The sequence below is a fragment of the Podarcis muralis genome, chromosome 16 (genome assembly GCF_964188315.1).
Source record: "Podarcis muralis chromosome 16, rPodMur119.hap1.1, whole genome shotgun sequence".
NCBI lineage: Eukaryota > Metazoa > Chordata > Lepidosauria > Squamata > Lacertidae > Podarcis > Podarcis muralis.
In genome coordinates, this window is record NC_135670.1 from 26,863,377 (window position 1) to 26,881,138 (window position 17,762).

Here is a 17,762-nt window from a genome sequence, read left to right on the forward strand (position 1 = left end):
CAAGTTATTGCAAGTGTTATTGGGAAATTATGCAAAGATAGTTTTGCTGACAACCTCAGTTCATAAACTGTTAATGAAGCAAAAGTTTTATCTTGACAGTGGGCATTGGCAAGGTCCTTCTCTTGTAATGTTGTGGCTGTTAAACCTCCTCTCTGGGGCTGGCAGGGGCTGATGGGAATTGTAGTCCAAAACATCTGGAGGGCATCAGGTTGGCAAAGGCAACTTTGAAACAGTATGAAACATGCTGTTAGAGATTGTATTTGTCCTTAATGTTATTACAATTCTTTTCTGTTTCTAGATTCGTTTGTAAATGCATATCAAACAGGTAGCCAAGAATGAAGAAAGCTAGCCGGAGCGTTGGTTCAATGCCCAAGGTGCCTGGGATAAATAAAATACCAACGGTGGAAAAAGTCAAACCAGAAAACAGTTCCACAGTATCTGCGGTCACAAAACTTTCAAAAACTGGGGCAGCATCATCATTATTGAAGGTATTTTCTTGTTAGTTTTCTTTATTTAGACTTAAGTAATTGAGCTGCTAGGTAATGTAGAGCAAAACGGTGGGGCTGGCGGAGACTGGAGGCATGGGATCCAAATGTTGCAACGTGTGCTTGTGTTCAAGACTGACCCAGCACAGTTCTAGAGCCAAGTCAAAATGCAGCTGCAGTACTCTGAAATCTTTTTGACAATTCAAGGCTCAGATACTACTTTATATTACATTATAATTAACTTAACAAGCATAATCAGGATGTTGTTGAGTTCTGTACAAGTCTCTTCTTTGCATATCATACCATTCTCTGTTGTCCCGAGTTAAGGAATGTGAAGGTGTGGGACCAAAACTAGAACCTAGACTATTTCCCAAGACTTGTGAACAGAAACAGACAGATCAGGAAATTATTGCTGTCAGCTGATGACACCTGAATACCCATGTTATGCTTATGTTGTTATGTTAGTGTTGCCTCAGTTTGAGTGAGAAGCCTACTACTAGAATAAAAGAGTGAAAAGACTTTGTCCAGTTGTGTTAAGTTTTAGGATGGTGGCAATATGTTTTCTTGCATATGTTGTCACACGAATAAGTAAGACTGCTTATCTGTTTCTCACTCTTTCCACTCTGACAGATACCCATGAAAAAGGAGCATGTTTTAGGTTCAAATCTAATGGCATCCCAGCCTTTGAATGCCCTCCTCAGGGCTAGCTGCCCGACACCTACTTTTAGCAGTTTCAGGTGCAGGTGAAAGGTAGTTTTCTTTTCCCAGGCCTTACTTTTAACCTCCCTGATGCTTTTTGAATACTGCACAGCGTTTCACTGTTTTAACATATGTTTTGTTGTTTGGCTGTAACCATGTATGATAAGGCAGGTTATAAATATATTAAATACGTTGCCTACTGCAAAAGCGCAGGGGTGAACATGAACTGATGTTGTATCATTAGTATCCCTCTGCTCAGGACCTGACTTGAATCTTTGCAATGTTGATATAACACTTTCCATCTGCCTCACATAAGGATAATGATGCATTACTGAGAAAGTAATTACCCCCCCCCCTTTTTTTTTAGATCAGCCAGTTATGGTCATCAGAATATTTTCCTCTTAAGAGTCAGTTTAAATAGTTTCTTTCTAAGATCATAATTTGGTTTGAAGTTACATCAACAGGTGATTCATTTTTGCTCTTTGTCATTATGATAGCTGAAGGATGACAATCCAATTAGGTGTTCCCACTGTAGGAGGATTTATACATTCAGATTCTATAGCAAAATAGGGGGAGGGGCAGAGAGAAGGGACACCAGTATTTGGTGTCCATTTCAAGTCATCATTTCTGATTTTGGTTTGCTGGATTTAACACAAATCCAGTTGTGATAATTGGAAGACTGACAATTCAGGCATTATACCAGCCATAGTTAAGGTGTGATGTTTGACTCTTTAAAAGAAGAATAATTATTCAGTAGGCAGAATACTTCCCACTGTCAAAGTAATCATTCCACATTTCCTCATTTGAGCTTGTGTTTTCTTGACAGATGGGAATCTGTTGCTCTTAAGGAAGTCCTAATTACCAGACTTTGCACCATCTCATAGAAAATTATGAACCAGTGGTGCAAAAATGATTTTAATAAGTCCCACCGCGGTGTGAAAAAACCTCTCTTTTGCTTACTGATTCTATTTACATTACATTTCAGCCAGTTCTGCCTTTCCTGTGTGTTGAAAAAGCCCTGTGATGTTTCTTACGCTTAGTAGAATAGTAGTGTTTGCTCTTGACTGAAGGAACCTGTTCTGCTGGCTGTGGAGGTGGTAATCTGGACTAGACTAGAGGCAGTCTGTGGGTAAGGTAGGGAAAAATACTGTGTTTATGTACGGCAGAAGGAAAATGCTGCAAACCCCAAACAAGAGAGGCCTTAGTGTCCCAACCTGTCTGATTTTCCAGCTGTTGTCTTCTACCATACCCTTCAAGTATTTAGATCAGAAAGATATTCCTGTACACTAGTCTGCTTATGGGGAGGAGTACATCTCAGGAGGGAGGGAGAGACTGTAGTACAAAAGCACTGGGAGAAAGATTCTTTAGTCCATTCAGTAGTTTCTGCATTTAGAAACCCAAAGCATGACTAATGTTGTTGAATTTTTTTCAGTGTAGATTTTTCCAGGCTGAATCATGCTCGAGTTTTTACAACTTGACCTATTTGGCTCAGTAATGCACAGTTGTTACCTACATAGCATGTCTATAATTAATCTACTTAACATACCTTTTTACTAGGTGTGGTAGAAATGCAAACTGGCAGGAAGTTTCAACCTGTATGGTCTTGCTGGCACAAGTTCTTGGTTATGCCAGATAAACCACAATAAGAAATTATCAAAGGATGTGCAATTTGCTCTATTGTATCTTTGTGAACCATTAATTTCTTGAGTACTTAAACATCATGAGGCCTTTCTGAATAGATTAGATGTGAGTGTTCTCAGCTGCTGGTAATGCAAAACCAAAGATTTTCTTAAACCTCTTCTTGCCGATAAAGGGTTGCAATAATAAAGATTGCAGTGCCTGAAGAAACATAATTACACGTGTAAGAATGAAAAATTGTCCTTATAGTGGAATTGGTTTAAACGTCTCCAATGAAAAACATTTTTAGTGACAAAATGTCTTCTTCCAGATTCAGAAACATGGCATTTAAAAATAAAACCTGACACAAACGTTGCAAACCAACTGTGGCATTAAAATAAGCATGAACCACAACCAAAACATTGCAGAACAACACCTCATATGTAATATTGACCAAATCGAATACTGAATTTGATACTTATTCCATGAATTCAGAATATTTTTATGTATATGTAAAGTTTTAATTATATCAATGTTTTAATTATTTTTCCATGTTTTTAGCTGTTATTATTTTTTATTTGTAAGTTTAATAATAGTAGTAGTAGTAGTAGTAGTAGTAATACAGTGGTACCTCTGGTTACATACTTAATTGGTTCCGGAGGTCCGTTCTTAACCTGAAACTGTTCTTAACCTGAGACACTACTTTAGCTAATGGGGCCTCCTGCTGCCGCTGCACCACTGGAGCATGATTTCTGTTCTCATCCTGAATCAAAGTTCTTAACCCGAGTTACTATTTCTGGATTAGCGGAGTCTAACCTGAAGCGTCTGTAACCTGAAGCGTATGTAACCCGAGGTACTACTGTAATATAATCGAAGGGTTGGACTAAAGCAGATCTCAATGATTAGTTGGTTCCATGATGTTGGAGCTACTGCAGAGAAGGCCCTGCACCATGTCTCAACCAGTCCCACCTCTATTAATGACTGGACTCTGAACAAGGCTTGGTGTCCAGTTGCCAGAGGTGGGTGGTCCATGAAGAATAGGCAATACCTTGTCAAAATAGGCTGGATAAAATTGATTCCTTGATACAGCAGTTAGCGTAGGAATCCCGTAGTAATGCCACATCAAGGAGTAACCCCAGGCAGTGTACTTGGTCCTTCAGAGTTGGTAAGACACCTTTGGTTCACAGGCATTCCTACTTCTTTCAGACACTGGAAAGGAATTTGTTCCTGGTTTGTCTTACACGCAGTCATTCCAGGCTGCCCTAAGGCTCATGCTCAGATAACAGAAGCTGCTTTGGGAATCTTTTGTTCGTGGATACATTCAGCAGCAATTCCCATTCTCACAGTAGCTGGAGAAAGTGGTACCAGGGTGTCAAAAATTGATGCTGCTTTTCATGAATTGCTCATTTGCACTCAAGCTTTACCATGCAATCATGGGGGCAGGTGTTGCCAAGGATGAGTCAGAATTGTTGCTGTATAGGAGTAATTCATATTCTGCTTTCTTAAAAATGAAAGTTCTGGAGTATTTTTAACAATTAAATTTTATATTATGCCTATGCAAAAAATAAAACTATTTTCTCCCCTTTTAAATACATGGATTCATCATGTATTAAATGTGAATTTATTACTAGCTTTAAATGTGAATTTATTACTAGCTTTATATATGAAAAGGGTCTTTTTTTTTTAACAGTGACTTAATTTTGAGTTGCTTCTGACCTTTGTACCTTCTGTCAAACCACCCTTGAAATTTTATCCAGACAAAGAGCAATGATGATCTTTTAGCTGGGATGGCTGGAGGGGTTACTATGAGCAACGGTGTCAAGGGAAAAAAGAGCACTTGCACTTCGACAGCGCCTTCCACTGCAGGGACCACCATGAACAACCTGGAGAATAAATCCAAGTCTGTTACAGGTAAAGAAGCATTTGGCCTTGAAGATGTTCTCTCTGCCCTTTAGACGAGAACCCCATTTGTCGAACCATGGTTTGTTTTACCATGAATTGTCCCACAGACAGTCCCACAAACCATGGCTTGTTTCCCCAAAGTTGGTTTTGTTTCCACTTGCTTGTGCCTTTATAGCTTGATAAGTGCCTGGAGTAGGGTGGTCAAACAAACCATGGTTAAGGGAGGCCAAACCTTAGTTAAAACTAGCCAAGTTTGTAATCTATTAAGTGAAATTAAATTACCTTAGAAGTACATTTTTGGATCCCTGTTTCACTGCCTCTGTTATGGAATGTATATACATGTCTGTTACTAATTGATTTCCAAGTATGTAGATGAGACTTCATTGTCATGCGATCCTGGATACCTCTTGACTTGTATAAAATCACATCCTTCCTTGCCAGCTTAATATTTTTTCTAACCTTTTAAAACAATACAGGTACAACTTCTGCAGCAAAGCGTAGCACTTCGGCTGGGAATAAGGAATCCAACTCTTCTCGAGAAAGAATTCGTGACCGTTCGCGGCTGACCCAAAGCAAAAAATTGCCACTAGCTGGGCAGACAAGCAATGATACAGTCCTTGCAAAACGCTCCCGTAGCCGTGCTAACCCGGACTCTGATATTCGCATGAGCAAGTCTAAATCAGACAATCAGATCAGTGACAAATCTGTTCTGGAAGCAAAAGTAAAAGATCTTTTGACTTTGGCCAAAACAAAAGATGTAGAGATCTTACACCTGAGGAATGAGCTCAGAGAAATGCGCGCTCAGCTTGGCCTAAATGAAGATCAGTTTGAGGGAGTTGAGAAATCTGAGGAGAAAGAAACCATCGTTGTCCACCAGCCAACTGATGTTGAGTCCACGTTATTGCAGTTGCAAGAACAGAACACTGCCATCCGGGAGGAGCTCAACCAGTTGAAAAATGAGAATCGGATGTTGAAGGACAGGCTAAACGCATTGGGGTTTTCTCTGGAGCAAAGGCTGGACAACTCTGAAAAGCTGTTTGGCTACCAGTCTTTGAGCCCAGAAATGACAGCTGGAAGCCATAGTGATGGTGGGGGTACCCTCACTTCCTCAGTAGAAGGTTCTGCCCCTGGTTCAATGGAAGATCTTCTGAGTCATGACGAGAACACCTTGATGGACAATCAGCACAGTAACTCCATGGATAACTTGGACAGTGAGTGCAGTGAAGTTTATCAGCCGCTCACTTCAAGTGATGATGCCTTGGACGCTCCATCCTCTTCAGAGTCTGAGGGTGTGCCAAGCATAGAAAGGTCAAGGAAAGGGAGCAGTGGCAATGCCAGTGAAGTATCTGTGGCTTGCTTGACGGAGCGGATACACCAGATGGAAGAGAACCATCATAGCACAGCTGAGGAACTTCAAGCCACTCTACAGGAACTTGCAGACTTGCAGCAGATTACACAAGAGTTGAACAGTGAGAACGAAAGGCTTGGTGAAGAAAAGGTTATTCTTATGGAGTCTTTGTGCCAGCAGAGTGATAAGTTGGAACATTTTAGCCGGCAGATTGAGTACTTTCGCTCCCTTTTAGACGAGCATCATATATCTTATGTTATTGATGAAGACATGAAAAGTGGGCGCTACATGGAGTTGGAGCAACGCTACATGGACCTTGCAGAGAATGCACGTTTTGAAAGAGAACAACTCCTTGGCGTCCAGCAGCATCTGAGCAACACTTTGAAGATGGCAGAACAAGATAACAAGGAAGCTCAGGAGATGATCGGGGCGCTAAAGGAACGGAATCACCATATGGAACGAATTATTGAGTCGGAACAGAAAAGCAAGACCGCTCTAGCAGCCACTTTGGATGAGTACAAAGCCACAGTCGCCAGTGACCAGATCGAGATGAACCGGCTGAAAGCCCAGCTAGAGCATGAGAAGCAGAAAGTTGCTGAGCTGTATTCCATACACAATTCTGGTGACAAATCGGACATACAAGACTTGCTAGAAAGTGTCAGGCTTGACAAGGAGAAAGCAGAGACGTTAGCCAGCAGCCTGCAAGAGGAGCTCGCTCATACGCGTAACGATGCCAACCGCCTGCAAGACGCCATTGCAAAGGTAATGTTTAAAAAATGTAATTAAAGAAGAGAACATTCCAGATCTCCTTGTGTTCTCTGCAGCCTTTGGGGGAGTATGTGAAGGCATGTGGGAGGGCGGGGGTGGGGGGACAATTCAAGCAGCTGATTTAGACATTAGCCAGATCATGTTGACTGCATGGTTACTTTCATGAGTCTTTTAGTTTTATTCCTGTTAATAAACTTAAATCCTGTGCTTAGAATTGAATTCATGACTCCTGGGCTGTGTTTTCTGTAGCATGAAACTGTTGCATGCTGCATGTTTAGTTTGCCCTTATATCTGCAGTGAGGGTGGGGTTGATTGTTGGTGTGAGCAGACTGGTTGATACACAGCATTGAGGGTAGTTTTATGCTGATTTGTCACTTCATTTCTCATAATTCACAAGACAGTTGACTGTTCGTAGATTCAGATACAGCTCAAGTTTTACAGCTGTGAGGTTTGCTTAAGCTAGTATGAAGCCTTAACTCTTTGCAGTAAAGCATCCTTACTGATTAACATTATAATAGATTACTTGGCGCTGCCAAATGTCAGAGCTGGTACGTTTAAACCTTTCCTGATTGAGTTTCTTTGCTACTTGTCCATCTTGTGGTATCATAAGGACTTTAGCAAAGCCTTGCAGCTGGATTGAACCAAAGGAGGCTGTTCTAGTTCAGCATCCTGTTTCCCACAGCCAACCAGATGCCTCCTCTGGGACGCCTAATAGCAGAGCATGAAGGCAATAGCTCTCTTCCACAGTTGTTCTCCAGCAACTGTTGTCCGGAGGCATGTATTCCTGCTGATCCTGGAGGGTAGCATATCCATTATATTACTTTTCTTTTTTTCTTCCTTTTCATGCCAAAGAGACCTTGGAGGTGCATAGCAGTCAATAGAATGTCAAATCATTCTTGTAATGGATGGAAGTTCCACAGCCAGGGTACCACAAGGCAGAAGGCACTATTGCAGGTCACTGCATAGTGTGCCCCAATCATAGATGCTATCTTGAATAGGGCTACCCTGTCAATCTTAATACCTGGTTATCAAATATTGGGAGAGACATTCCTTCAAGTTCTTTCAAGTGTAGGGCTTTAAATATCAGAACCTTAAATTGGACTCGGTCAAAATAAAGCAGCTGGTTCAGTTCTTTAAGATCAGCGTAATAGGTTTCTCAGAGGCCTGGCAGCTGTGTCCTGCACCACCTGCAGCTCCTGAGCAATCTTCAAGGGCAGCCCCACATACAGCATATTGCTGTAGTTTAGTCAGGAAGCTACCAGAGCAGGCTTCAAATTCCTTGATGACTTTTCCCAATTGTCTTCATATAGATGTTAAAGAGCTGGAAGGTGAGATGGAACACTGCAGGTCTCCACAACACAAGTGCCAAGGGGGCCCATGCTGTTCTCTGGTAGCGGTCCTGCAGATAGAAGCAGAGCCACCATAACACAATGCTCCAGAAGAGTAGCATGGTCGTTGGGAGTAAAAGCTGCTGAGAGGTCCAGAAGAACTAAGTCACATTCCTCCTCCTCCCAATCAGGGTTATCACTCAGGGCAACTGAGACTGTTGAAGTATGTAGATTGAAATGAAAACTAGATAAACAGAGTTCACTGTAGCCAACATGACAATAATTGCATTGTGATAGCATTATCATCCATACATTTGTCTAATTCCCCTTTGTAGCATTCCAGGATGAGGGCCATCATCACACCTTAGGGCAGCAGATTAATTGTGCACTGTGAATAAGTACTTCCTTTTGTCTGCCTTGAATCTTCTGCCGTTCATTTTAACAAGATGACCCATTGGGTCCTAATATTATGAGACAGGGAGGGAGAAAAAGGGCCCAGCCCCTGGCCCGAAACACAGACCAGTCCTGCTCAAAGTTACTTGAGTGGGTTTCTATGAATTGTGTTATTTGGGAAAGGCATTCACAGAAGTAAAATGAGAGTTTGTGTGCATGATGTGGTTTTTTTTTTAACCAGATAGAAGATGAATATAGAGCTTTCCAAGAAGAAGCAAAAAAGCAAATTGAGGACCTGAATATTACCTTGGAAAAACTTCGGACCGATCTGGATGAAAAAGAAACAGAAAGGAGTGATATGAAGGAAACCATATTTGAATTGGAAGATGAAGTAGAGCAGCATCGAGCGGTAAAACTCCACGACAATCTCATTATATCTGACCTGGAGAGTAAGTAGTTTTTGTTTCAGTTACACGTTTTGGTTGTAGTTTCTACCTATGTTTTTTTTTTAAAAAAAAAAAATGCATCAAAATAGCTTACAGCTGAGTAAAAAACATCAATCATGAAGAGAGGGGGAAATTAAGCATAATTTGTGTCATGCACTGCAGTTCCCAAAGGATTGTGCTGTGTGCTGAGGTCCGAAGGAGCAAATTGGTGGCTTTGGCCTCTTTCCCTTCATCTCGACTTTTGTCATCTGGATTTCAAAGACAGCCAGAGATGTGACAGCTGAAAGCTCCTAACCACACAGGCAATAGGCTTCTCACATTCCACTTTTTCCAGAAGGATGGTGGAGCCATCACACAGAGAGCTGCCCCTTCCATATGCTGTTTTCTTAAACTTGGAAAAGCATTCATCATCATCATCATCATCATCATCATTTTATTTGTATGCCGCCTTTCCACAGTTAAAAACAATGCTCAAGGCGGCTTACAACATGACAAGATTTACATAATTACAAAAGTCATAAACAATAAATAAACCACATTAAAAAAATTACACAACAAATGGAAAACAATTTCCACATAAATCAAAATCTAAAACTAAGAATACAGCATTAATATCACAGTTTAAAATGACATAGATATGTTTTGTATGTTCCAGTCAGGTGCTGCTGATGAAATTTTCCCTGTTGGAAGAACTTTAATATCAAACAAATAAAAGGATTCTTTAGTTGTGATTTCTGCATTGCAAAACTCTATAGTTCTATGACTCTATGAACACAGTTTTATATACACGTTTATATCAAAATACATAGTCCTCCTCTCTTTTCAGATGCAATGCTCAGGGAGTAACTAGCCTTTATCCAGAAGACTTTGATTTTATCATTAATCTGCTTGGCATCTGTGCCATCATGCAGTCTCACAAGAGTCCACTTTGTCCACTGTGCTGTTCAACATTTCTATGAGACCCAAGCGTTCAATGTTGCCTGGAGATGTGGAGTAGCATGTCAGTGGAATGCTGATGTTACTCAGCTCAGACCCCATTGGGCTGAACAGCCCTCCCCAAGCATCACTTTCTGGAAACAACCATCCATGTGTGATCGGAAGCACTGTGAAGCAGTGCCACCCACCCCTAACTCAGACAGCCTCTCCAGAAGGATATCGTGGACAATGGTATTGAAAGCTGCTGAGAGGAGAATGAATTGGGACACATTTCCCCTGTCTGTCTCCCAAGTCATCATATAGGGCAACCAAAGCAGTTTCTGTGTCAAAGCCAGGCTTGTATCCTGATTGAAATGGATCTAGAAAATTGGTTTCTTCTCAAAATGCCTGAATCTGGTTCACAACTCCTACTCAAGAACCTTGTTCAACAAAGGGAGATTGGCAGCTCGCCAGTAATTACTTAGATTTTACAAATCCAGGGAGGGTTTCTTAAGGAGTGGTTTTACCACTGCCTCCTTCAAGCAGGCAGAGACCACCCCTTCTCGCAAAGAGGCATTTATCACCTCCCTGGCCCAACCAGCTGTTCCCTCCCTACTACTAGTACCAAGAAGGGCAAGGATCCAGAGCACAAGTGGTCGCCCTGACTGATCCAAGCATCTTGTCCACATCCTCAAGCCTTACATCTCTTTTGCCAGCCACAATTTCTGAAGAGGAATAATCTGGCCATTGTAATCTATGATAGTCCCCTGATTGAATTCCAGAAAATGATTTGAAAACTAGGATAAGTGCAGGATACAACCAGGGTTTTAACAGAGGCAGCTGTTTTAGACCATACCTCATCATTTGATTGCCTGTTTGCTTCCAAGCCTTATTTCCAGGGCCAGTACTTGCTTCAATAAAACCACTAATGACTTGAGGCCCAGAAACAGCTGCTCCCTTATCAATCAGCTTGTGCCTTCTAAGGCCCTTCTCTCAGTACCACCCTTACTGGATATGAAGTGAGTGTCAATAAGGGAGACAGGGTTTTTTTGCGGGGGGTGTCCTGTGATGCCCCTCCCCAAGAAAGCTCCCCTGGCCACACTGCTTGCTGTTAGATAACAGATTAAAGAAACCAGCAACAATTGTTCACACAGACCTTTTAACTTGTTGAACTGTTTTACTGATTGTTTAAGCATTTTATTGTTTTTATATAATTGGCATGAAAAGCAACAACTGTAAACTGCACTGGAATCTTTTTACAGAATATAAAAATATTTCCAATAAATAAGATGAAACGGTGGATTGGCTCATTTTCTTTCCCCTTCTCAAAGCTCTGCTTTCAGGAGTGCTGCTTACAGCAAGGCCATATAAGGGCAATTACACAACAGGGTTTCAACTTTAGTGCTTTCATGAAATAAGCATGGGACCTGCTCTTACACTTTGACCCGTCTTATTTCTTTGGGAAAACAAATGTAAATGGTGTGGCATTTGGAGGTGAGGTCCCTTGTTCCCTGTAGATTGGGCACAAGCAGTGATATCAAGAGCCCCACTCAGTATTCTGCTCATGCAACAGGACTTTGTATCCTCGCCCCCCAACAATTGATTTTCAAAGGAGCACAGCTTGACCTATGAAGCTGCAATTTCTGCTTAACTCTGATTCTCCTGTGTTTTCAGTGGGAAGACTGCAGAACAGCTGCTAATTTGGTTGATCCTTTGCTGGTTCTCTGTAAACGCATAATGTAGACAAGCACTTCATTTGAAATGAAGTCAGTAATCCAGGAAGAAACTGAAAGCTGTATCAAGTGGCTGCTTGTATCCTGTAGTTATGGAAAAGGCAGAAGGATGACACCTTTTGGGACTACTAGCACAGTTTGTGCCCTGGAAAACATTGGAGCACAGAAAACAGAAAATGCAAACTATGGTCATTTTGTTAGTGAATCTGGAGATGATTAAACTTCCATGCAGGAAATATTGGGGGAGAGGGCACATTTGCTCTCACCACTCCTTGGTGTCTTGTTTCTCTCTCTGCCCCCTGCTTGGAAGGGAGATAGAGATGCACATTCTCATCCTCCCCCCCCCCAAAAAAAAAGGTGGCAAAAGGGTATGACATATAGTAAAGAAACTACTAACTTCTGGTATGACATACAATAAAGAAACTACTAACTTCTGTAAGGGCAGAATAAATTTGGTGGTTGTGATTTGCCATGCACTGGAGTTGTGTGGTTGCTTTTTAACTTCAGGCTTTGGGGCCCTAAGATTTTTTATCAGTGGAAGCTCAGTGCTGTAGGTTAGATACTTCCCTGTCTCTCTTCCACAAGTAGTAGGGAATAGCGAGTGCACCCCTGTCAAAGGATATTAGCTGGGAATTTATTTTAATAGTGTATACATGAGTAGCCCAGACGGCACAGAGGTTCCCATGTTTGTTCTGGCCTAAGCACATAGTGCCATATTCAACCTTTGGCACATTGAAACATTTCTGCTTGGATGTCTGATGGAACAAGAATGTGTGAGCTCTATCTTCATGGACAGCAATGGAGCAGAAGAGACTTATTATCCAAATTGGGCCTTCGCTTTTTCATTCAACAGTACACTAGATGGCGTACTTGGGTTTTCAAAGCTGACACATATGTTCTTGGAATCCTGAACTTTTAACAAACCATGGCAAGTTTTAAACAATTCTCCACTATTTGTAAAGCAAATCTTAAATGAGTATATTTTCTCCTTGTGATTAGCTGTGTTCTTTAATCTTCAAAATCAGCATTATATTTATATATTACCTAATTACCAGGGCTGCAGCATATGCAATATATTATTAATTGTGCACTTTACATCCTTTTAATATGTATAATGGTGCAGCACACATTAATAACACAATGTGAAATGCAACCCTAAGTATTATCCCTTTCAGATTTAATGTGCTCATAGCATAACTGAAGTTGAACCTGGTGTGTGTTGCAAGTAAGTTGCTTGTTGTAAGGATTGCTGTGTTGGATCAGGCCAGTGGTCCATGTAGTCCAACATCCTTCTTTCACCTGTTGCCTCAATGGGAAGCTCGCAGGCAAGACTTGAGCACAAGAGCACTCTCCCCCTCCTGTGGCTTCCAGCAACCAGTATTCAGAAGCATTACTGCCTCTGGCACACAATTTAAGAAAATACCGCTTGGAATCAGATACCAATTTAAGATTCATCAAGGGCTTGTGGGGGTTCACTAGACTTGTGTTGATGGTTTGAGAAAAACACTGCCAGCATAATGATCTATAAAGAGCCTGAACTGAACTGAACTGCATAATTTATTATGGTTTATGTTTCTACTGCCTTGCATTTTTGCAACTTGCCTGTTCATATGCAGTGCTGTGGAAGGAATGTTTTCCCAAGCATCAGCAATATACCTTTCAGAAATTCTGTGTGCTCATATCAGATTCCTTCTTGAAAGTGCATCCGGTATTAAGAGGCTTGTGTTAACATCAGAGTTAGTGTAAGTTCAAAAACCTTTTAAGAAAAATCCTGAGGGGGTGTGGGAAGTACCCCAAATGGCCCAATGAGGACTGAGCATGCTTAGCGGCCAGGGATGTTGAGTGAAGTGGTGAGGTGCACAGAAAATCTCTCTCTGTGTGTGTAGAATGAAGTGCAGTATCATTTTCAGTAAAGAGGATGTAGCTGAGAAGAGCGCTCCACATGAGGACATGGAGCATTGCAAGGTGGTCCTACTTGTATCACCTGTATTTAGCTTCATCAGTATTTCTACTATAATCACACAGTTCTCAAAACTTCAGATATCTCAAATCTTCAAATATCCAAAGTGCTGTCACATGGAGCAAGTTTGTTTTCTTCTGCTGCTGCATTGCAGGGTAGGACTCAAACCAATGGCTTCAAGTTACAAGACAAGAGATTGCAACTGAACATCAGGAAGTGCTTTCTGACAGCAAGAGCTGTTCAACAATGGAATAGACTCTATCGGGAGGTTGTGGACTCTCTTTCATTGGGAATCTTTAAGCAGAGATCGGATGGCTATCTGTCATGGATTCTTTAATTGAGATTCCTGTATTGCATGGGATTGGACTAATTGACCCACAGGGTCCCTTCCAACTTTACAATTCTATGATTCTGTGATTCAAGCAATGAAGATATAAATGAAAACTAATCCTGGTACACAGCCAGTCAAATACTAAATCGGATGTTGGTCATGGTCAAATTGCATACTTTTTGTGTAGCTAATACAAGGCTACAGGGGCATTTTTAATGTGACAGGTTTCACTGTATTTGAAAAAGGCAACCTGATGCAGCTGCAAGGCAGCATTGACTCTGCAGTGCATCTCCCTTAAATAATTTGCTTGGGTCTAGTAATTGTTTCTAGTGATTGATAACATTCAAAAAAGAAAGCACTGTGGTGGGGAAGGTGGAGATACTTTTTTTCTATTGAAAGCACAAGCAAAGGAAATTCACCTGGGAGTAAGAACCATTGGACTCAGTGGGATTTACTTTTGAGTAGCCATTAATAAGATTCTGTTGGTAGTGCTTTTTTATGGACAGTACAGATAATAGTAAGAAAGTGTTAGTGGCATTATTTTTTTCACAGGAAAACCCTCGCCGTTGGCATTTTTTCCTATGCATACATCATATTATGCGGTCCATGCTTGTTTTTTGTTTTTGTTTTTATAATTAATAGCTGTGAAATGTAGGAGAGAAACCTAGAGTTCTAGAACCAATTCGTTGAACTTCCCTTTGAATACATTAAAGGCAGTAAAAAAATTCCTTTGGGCTTTGGTGAAGTGTTTGCCGGTAAATAACTTTTTAAAAATTTCCACCTGATATATTTGGTTTTGTTTTGCCAGATACTGTTAAAAAGCTTCAAGACCAAAAGCATGATATGGAGAGAGAGATCAAGACTCTTCACAGACGGCTCAGGGTATATAAGCCAGTTCAATATATCATGGTTTGGGGTGGAGGTGCATTGGGTGTGTTATAGCAGTGCCTTTGGACTCCATTGCTGCTAATTATATTTTATTTAAACTGTTTATATCCCACATATCATGGCCTTCCAAAGCTGTAGATTTCTTTTTCTGCTCCATTTTCAGGAGGAGTCTGCGGAATGGCGGCAGTTCCAAGCTGATTTGCAGACGGCTGTGGTCATAGCAAACGATATAAAATCTGAGGCTCAAGAAGAGATTGGAGACCTAAAGCGCAGGCTGCATGAAGCTCAAGAGAAGAACGAAAAACTCACAAAAGAGTTGGAGGAAATAAAATCACGCAAGTATGTGAATGACATTTTGGGTTCATTCATTATATTTTCCTAAAATTACTTTATTTAATCTCTGAAAGTTATTCAGCAAGAAACTGTATGGTAAAATGTTCCTGTCAACAAAAATATTTGTTTATAAGTGTGTAAAACACACAAGCCACTCTACACGTAGGAAAAAGGACAACAGATATTTGCCCTTAAAGGTAAAGGGTAAGGGGACCCCTGACCATTAGGTCCAGTCGTGACCGACTCTGGGGTTGTGGCGCTCATCTCACTTTGTTGGCCAAGGAAGCCTTCTGGGTCATGTGGCCAGCATGACTAAGCCACTTCTGGCAAACCAGAGCAGCACACGGAAATGCCGTTTACCTTCCCGCCAGAGCGGTACTTATTTATCTACTTGCACTTTGACGTGCTTTTGAACTGCTAGGTTGGCAGGAGCAACAGGAGCCCACCCCTTCGCAGGGATTCGAACTGCCGACCTTTTGATCAGCAAGTCCTAGGCTCTGTGGCTTAACCCACCGCGCCACCCGCGTCCCTATATTTGCCCTTAGACTGCACTTTTAAAATCTTTAAAACTTCTGCACATGCCTCTTGGAGATTTAGAAAAATGGCAACTCCATTCTCCCCACTGCCAAAGAAAAAACTCTCAGAGAAGACTGGCAGGTTCCAATAGGGTTACAGGGGCAAGCTCTGTGCCACAGCTCTTCTAAATAGTGGGACATGGTGCCTTTTATGAGTGCCCGCCTTACCTCTAGTGAAACACTTCAGTATGGAGCAAAGTGGCAGGCAGCTTAATTAATTCCAGTGAGCAGCGTCTCTACCTCAGGTAAAGGTTCCATGTTGCTTTAGTATGTACCCTAATGTCTCACTTGGCAGAGTGAGGTACAGAAACACACATTATAGGGTCTTAGTTTCAAGGGTCTTCTGTTTAGTTAGCATGAGTACATTCAATTTCCTAAGTGCAGTCCCTCTAGTCCAAATGAATTTGTGGCAAGGCAGGGGGGAAAGAGGAAAGCAGCTGCATCTTCACTGGCTGATGGATGGGGCCATGTTAGTCTCCCCCTTATGCACTGCCTGGGAGGCCAGGGTAGCAGCTTCTCAGTGGCTGTGGTTTCCTGGCCAATGGCCAAGATTAGAGAGTGCCTCCCTTCAGCTCTGCTGCCCCAGGTAATTTCAACCCAAGGCATAAAAATCCTTACTATATAAATACAATTGATGCCCTTCCCCATCTCCCCTTTCTCCAAAAAGTAATACAGTGGTACCTCGGGTTAAGTACTTAATTCGTTCTGGAGGTCCGTTCTTAACCTGAAACTGTTCTTAACCTGAAGCACCACTTTAGCTAATGGGGCCTCCTGCTGCTGCCGCACCGCCGGAGCACGATTTCTGTTCTCATCCTGTAGCAAAGTTCTTAACCTGAGGTACTATTTCTGGGTTAGCTGAGTCTGTAACCTGAAGCATATGTAACCCGAGGTACCACTGTAATGAAACTCTTTCTCAAATGACTTTCAGTTTCAAACTTGCTCTCTGGCTTTGTAGCCTGTTGGAAGATTTGACTCACTCCAAGTAGGCTTCCCAGTGTAGCAGATGCCCTTCAGACATGTCCTCATGAATGAGTCCGTTGCTTAAGCACAGTATAGAGGGAGGAATTCAAGTTCCTTAGCAGTGTGCTTGCACTAGAGGATTGGCTTGTGCAAGAGAAGGCACAGGAAGCTGGCATGGTTCTTGTGACTGGTTGTGTAGCACATTGCAAATACAAGCTTCTGCTAGAGCAACTTTTGCACTGGATTTCATATTGCACAACCGTTATTCTCACCCTTCTGTTAGCACAGCAGCCCTTGTGCTGGCGGTCAGAGCACTGAACCCATGCCAGATCATTTCATAGTATCTTGACAACTGCCTTCCCCTGATATTCAGGCAAGAAGAGGAACGTGGCCGCGTTTACAATTACATGAATGCTGTTGAAAGAGACTTAGCAGCTCTGAGGCAAGGAATGGGTTTGAGTCGCAGGTCATCCACTTCTTCAGAGCCAACGCCCACTGTAAAAACTCTCATCAAATCCTTTGACAGTGCCTCACAAGGTAATTTGTTTTTTTGTACCTGCATAAACTTAGTGCAATTTTGTTTGGAAGCACCACCATTGGTTCTGTTAGCTCAAAATTTTGAACAGAACAAGCACTCCATGCATACATCAGTAGAATGTAGCACATTTTTTTTCGAGGGAGCTCCAGCCGGGTGACGATACATGTGGAAATGTATTGGATAATATGTGCTTCAGTTTTGCAAGCCCAAAACCATGCACCTGAGTTTTAAAAGTTTCTTGTTGTTCTGGGGCTTTGAATATATGGCAATCCTTATTTATCTAAGTTTTCAACCTCCTTTTAAGTTGCTTCATCTTAGTCCACAATGGTCTGTCTTCAAAAACTAACTGTTGTTATTATAGTTGAATCTATGTATTTCATTGTTATGCTTCTGTGGCACTTAATGATGTTCAGATATAAAAATTCATCTGGGCTTATAAGTCATCAAGAATCTGTTTACAAAAAAGGGGCACATTTTAGCTTTAGATAAGGAAACTGCTTTTTGGGCAAGCTGCATAGGTTACTTCTCTTATATCTTTGCGTT

At 41.6% G+C, this 17,762-nt stretch overlaps 1 protein-coding gene across 4 annotated transcripts in view; it reads left to right on the forward strand.

Annotated features, from left to right (window-relative positions):
• SPECC1L (sperm antigen with calponin homology and coiled-coil domains 1 like) overlaps positions 1–17,762 on the forward strand; it is a 53,498-nt gene that overhangs the window by 10,462 nt on the left and 25,274 nt on the right. For 2 of the 4 annotated variants that reach the window (XM_028710670.2, XM_028710671.2), the window contains exons 2-8: positions 299–488; positions 4,559–4,712; positions 5,180–6,813; positions 8,782–8,989; positions 14,734–14,807; positions 14,977–15,152; positions 17,055–17,218. In XM_028710670.2, the coding sequence (XP_028566503.2) occupies positions 336–488; positions 4,559–4,712; positions 5,180–6,813; positions 8,782–8,989; positions 14,734–14,807; positions 14,977–15,152; positions 17,055–17,218 (2,563 nt within the window). In that variant the 5' untranslated portion in view covers positions 299–335. Of the gene's footprint in view, positions 1–298; positions 489–1,115; positions 1,236–4,491; positions 4,713–5,179; positions 6,814–8,781; positions 8,990–14,733; positions 14,808–14,976; positions 15,153–17,054; positions 17,219–17,762 lie in introns of those variants that run through there. The other 2 variants (XM_028710672.2, XM_077920717.1) reach the window with 2 other exon arrangements.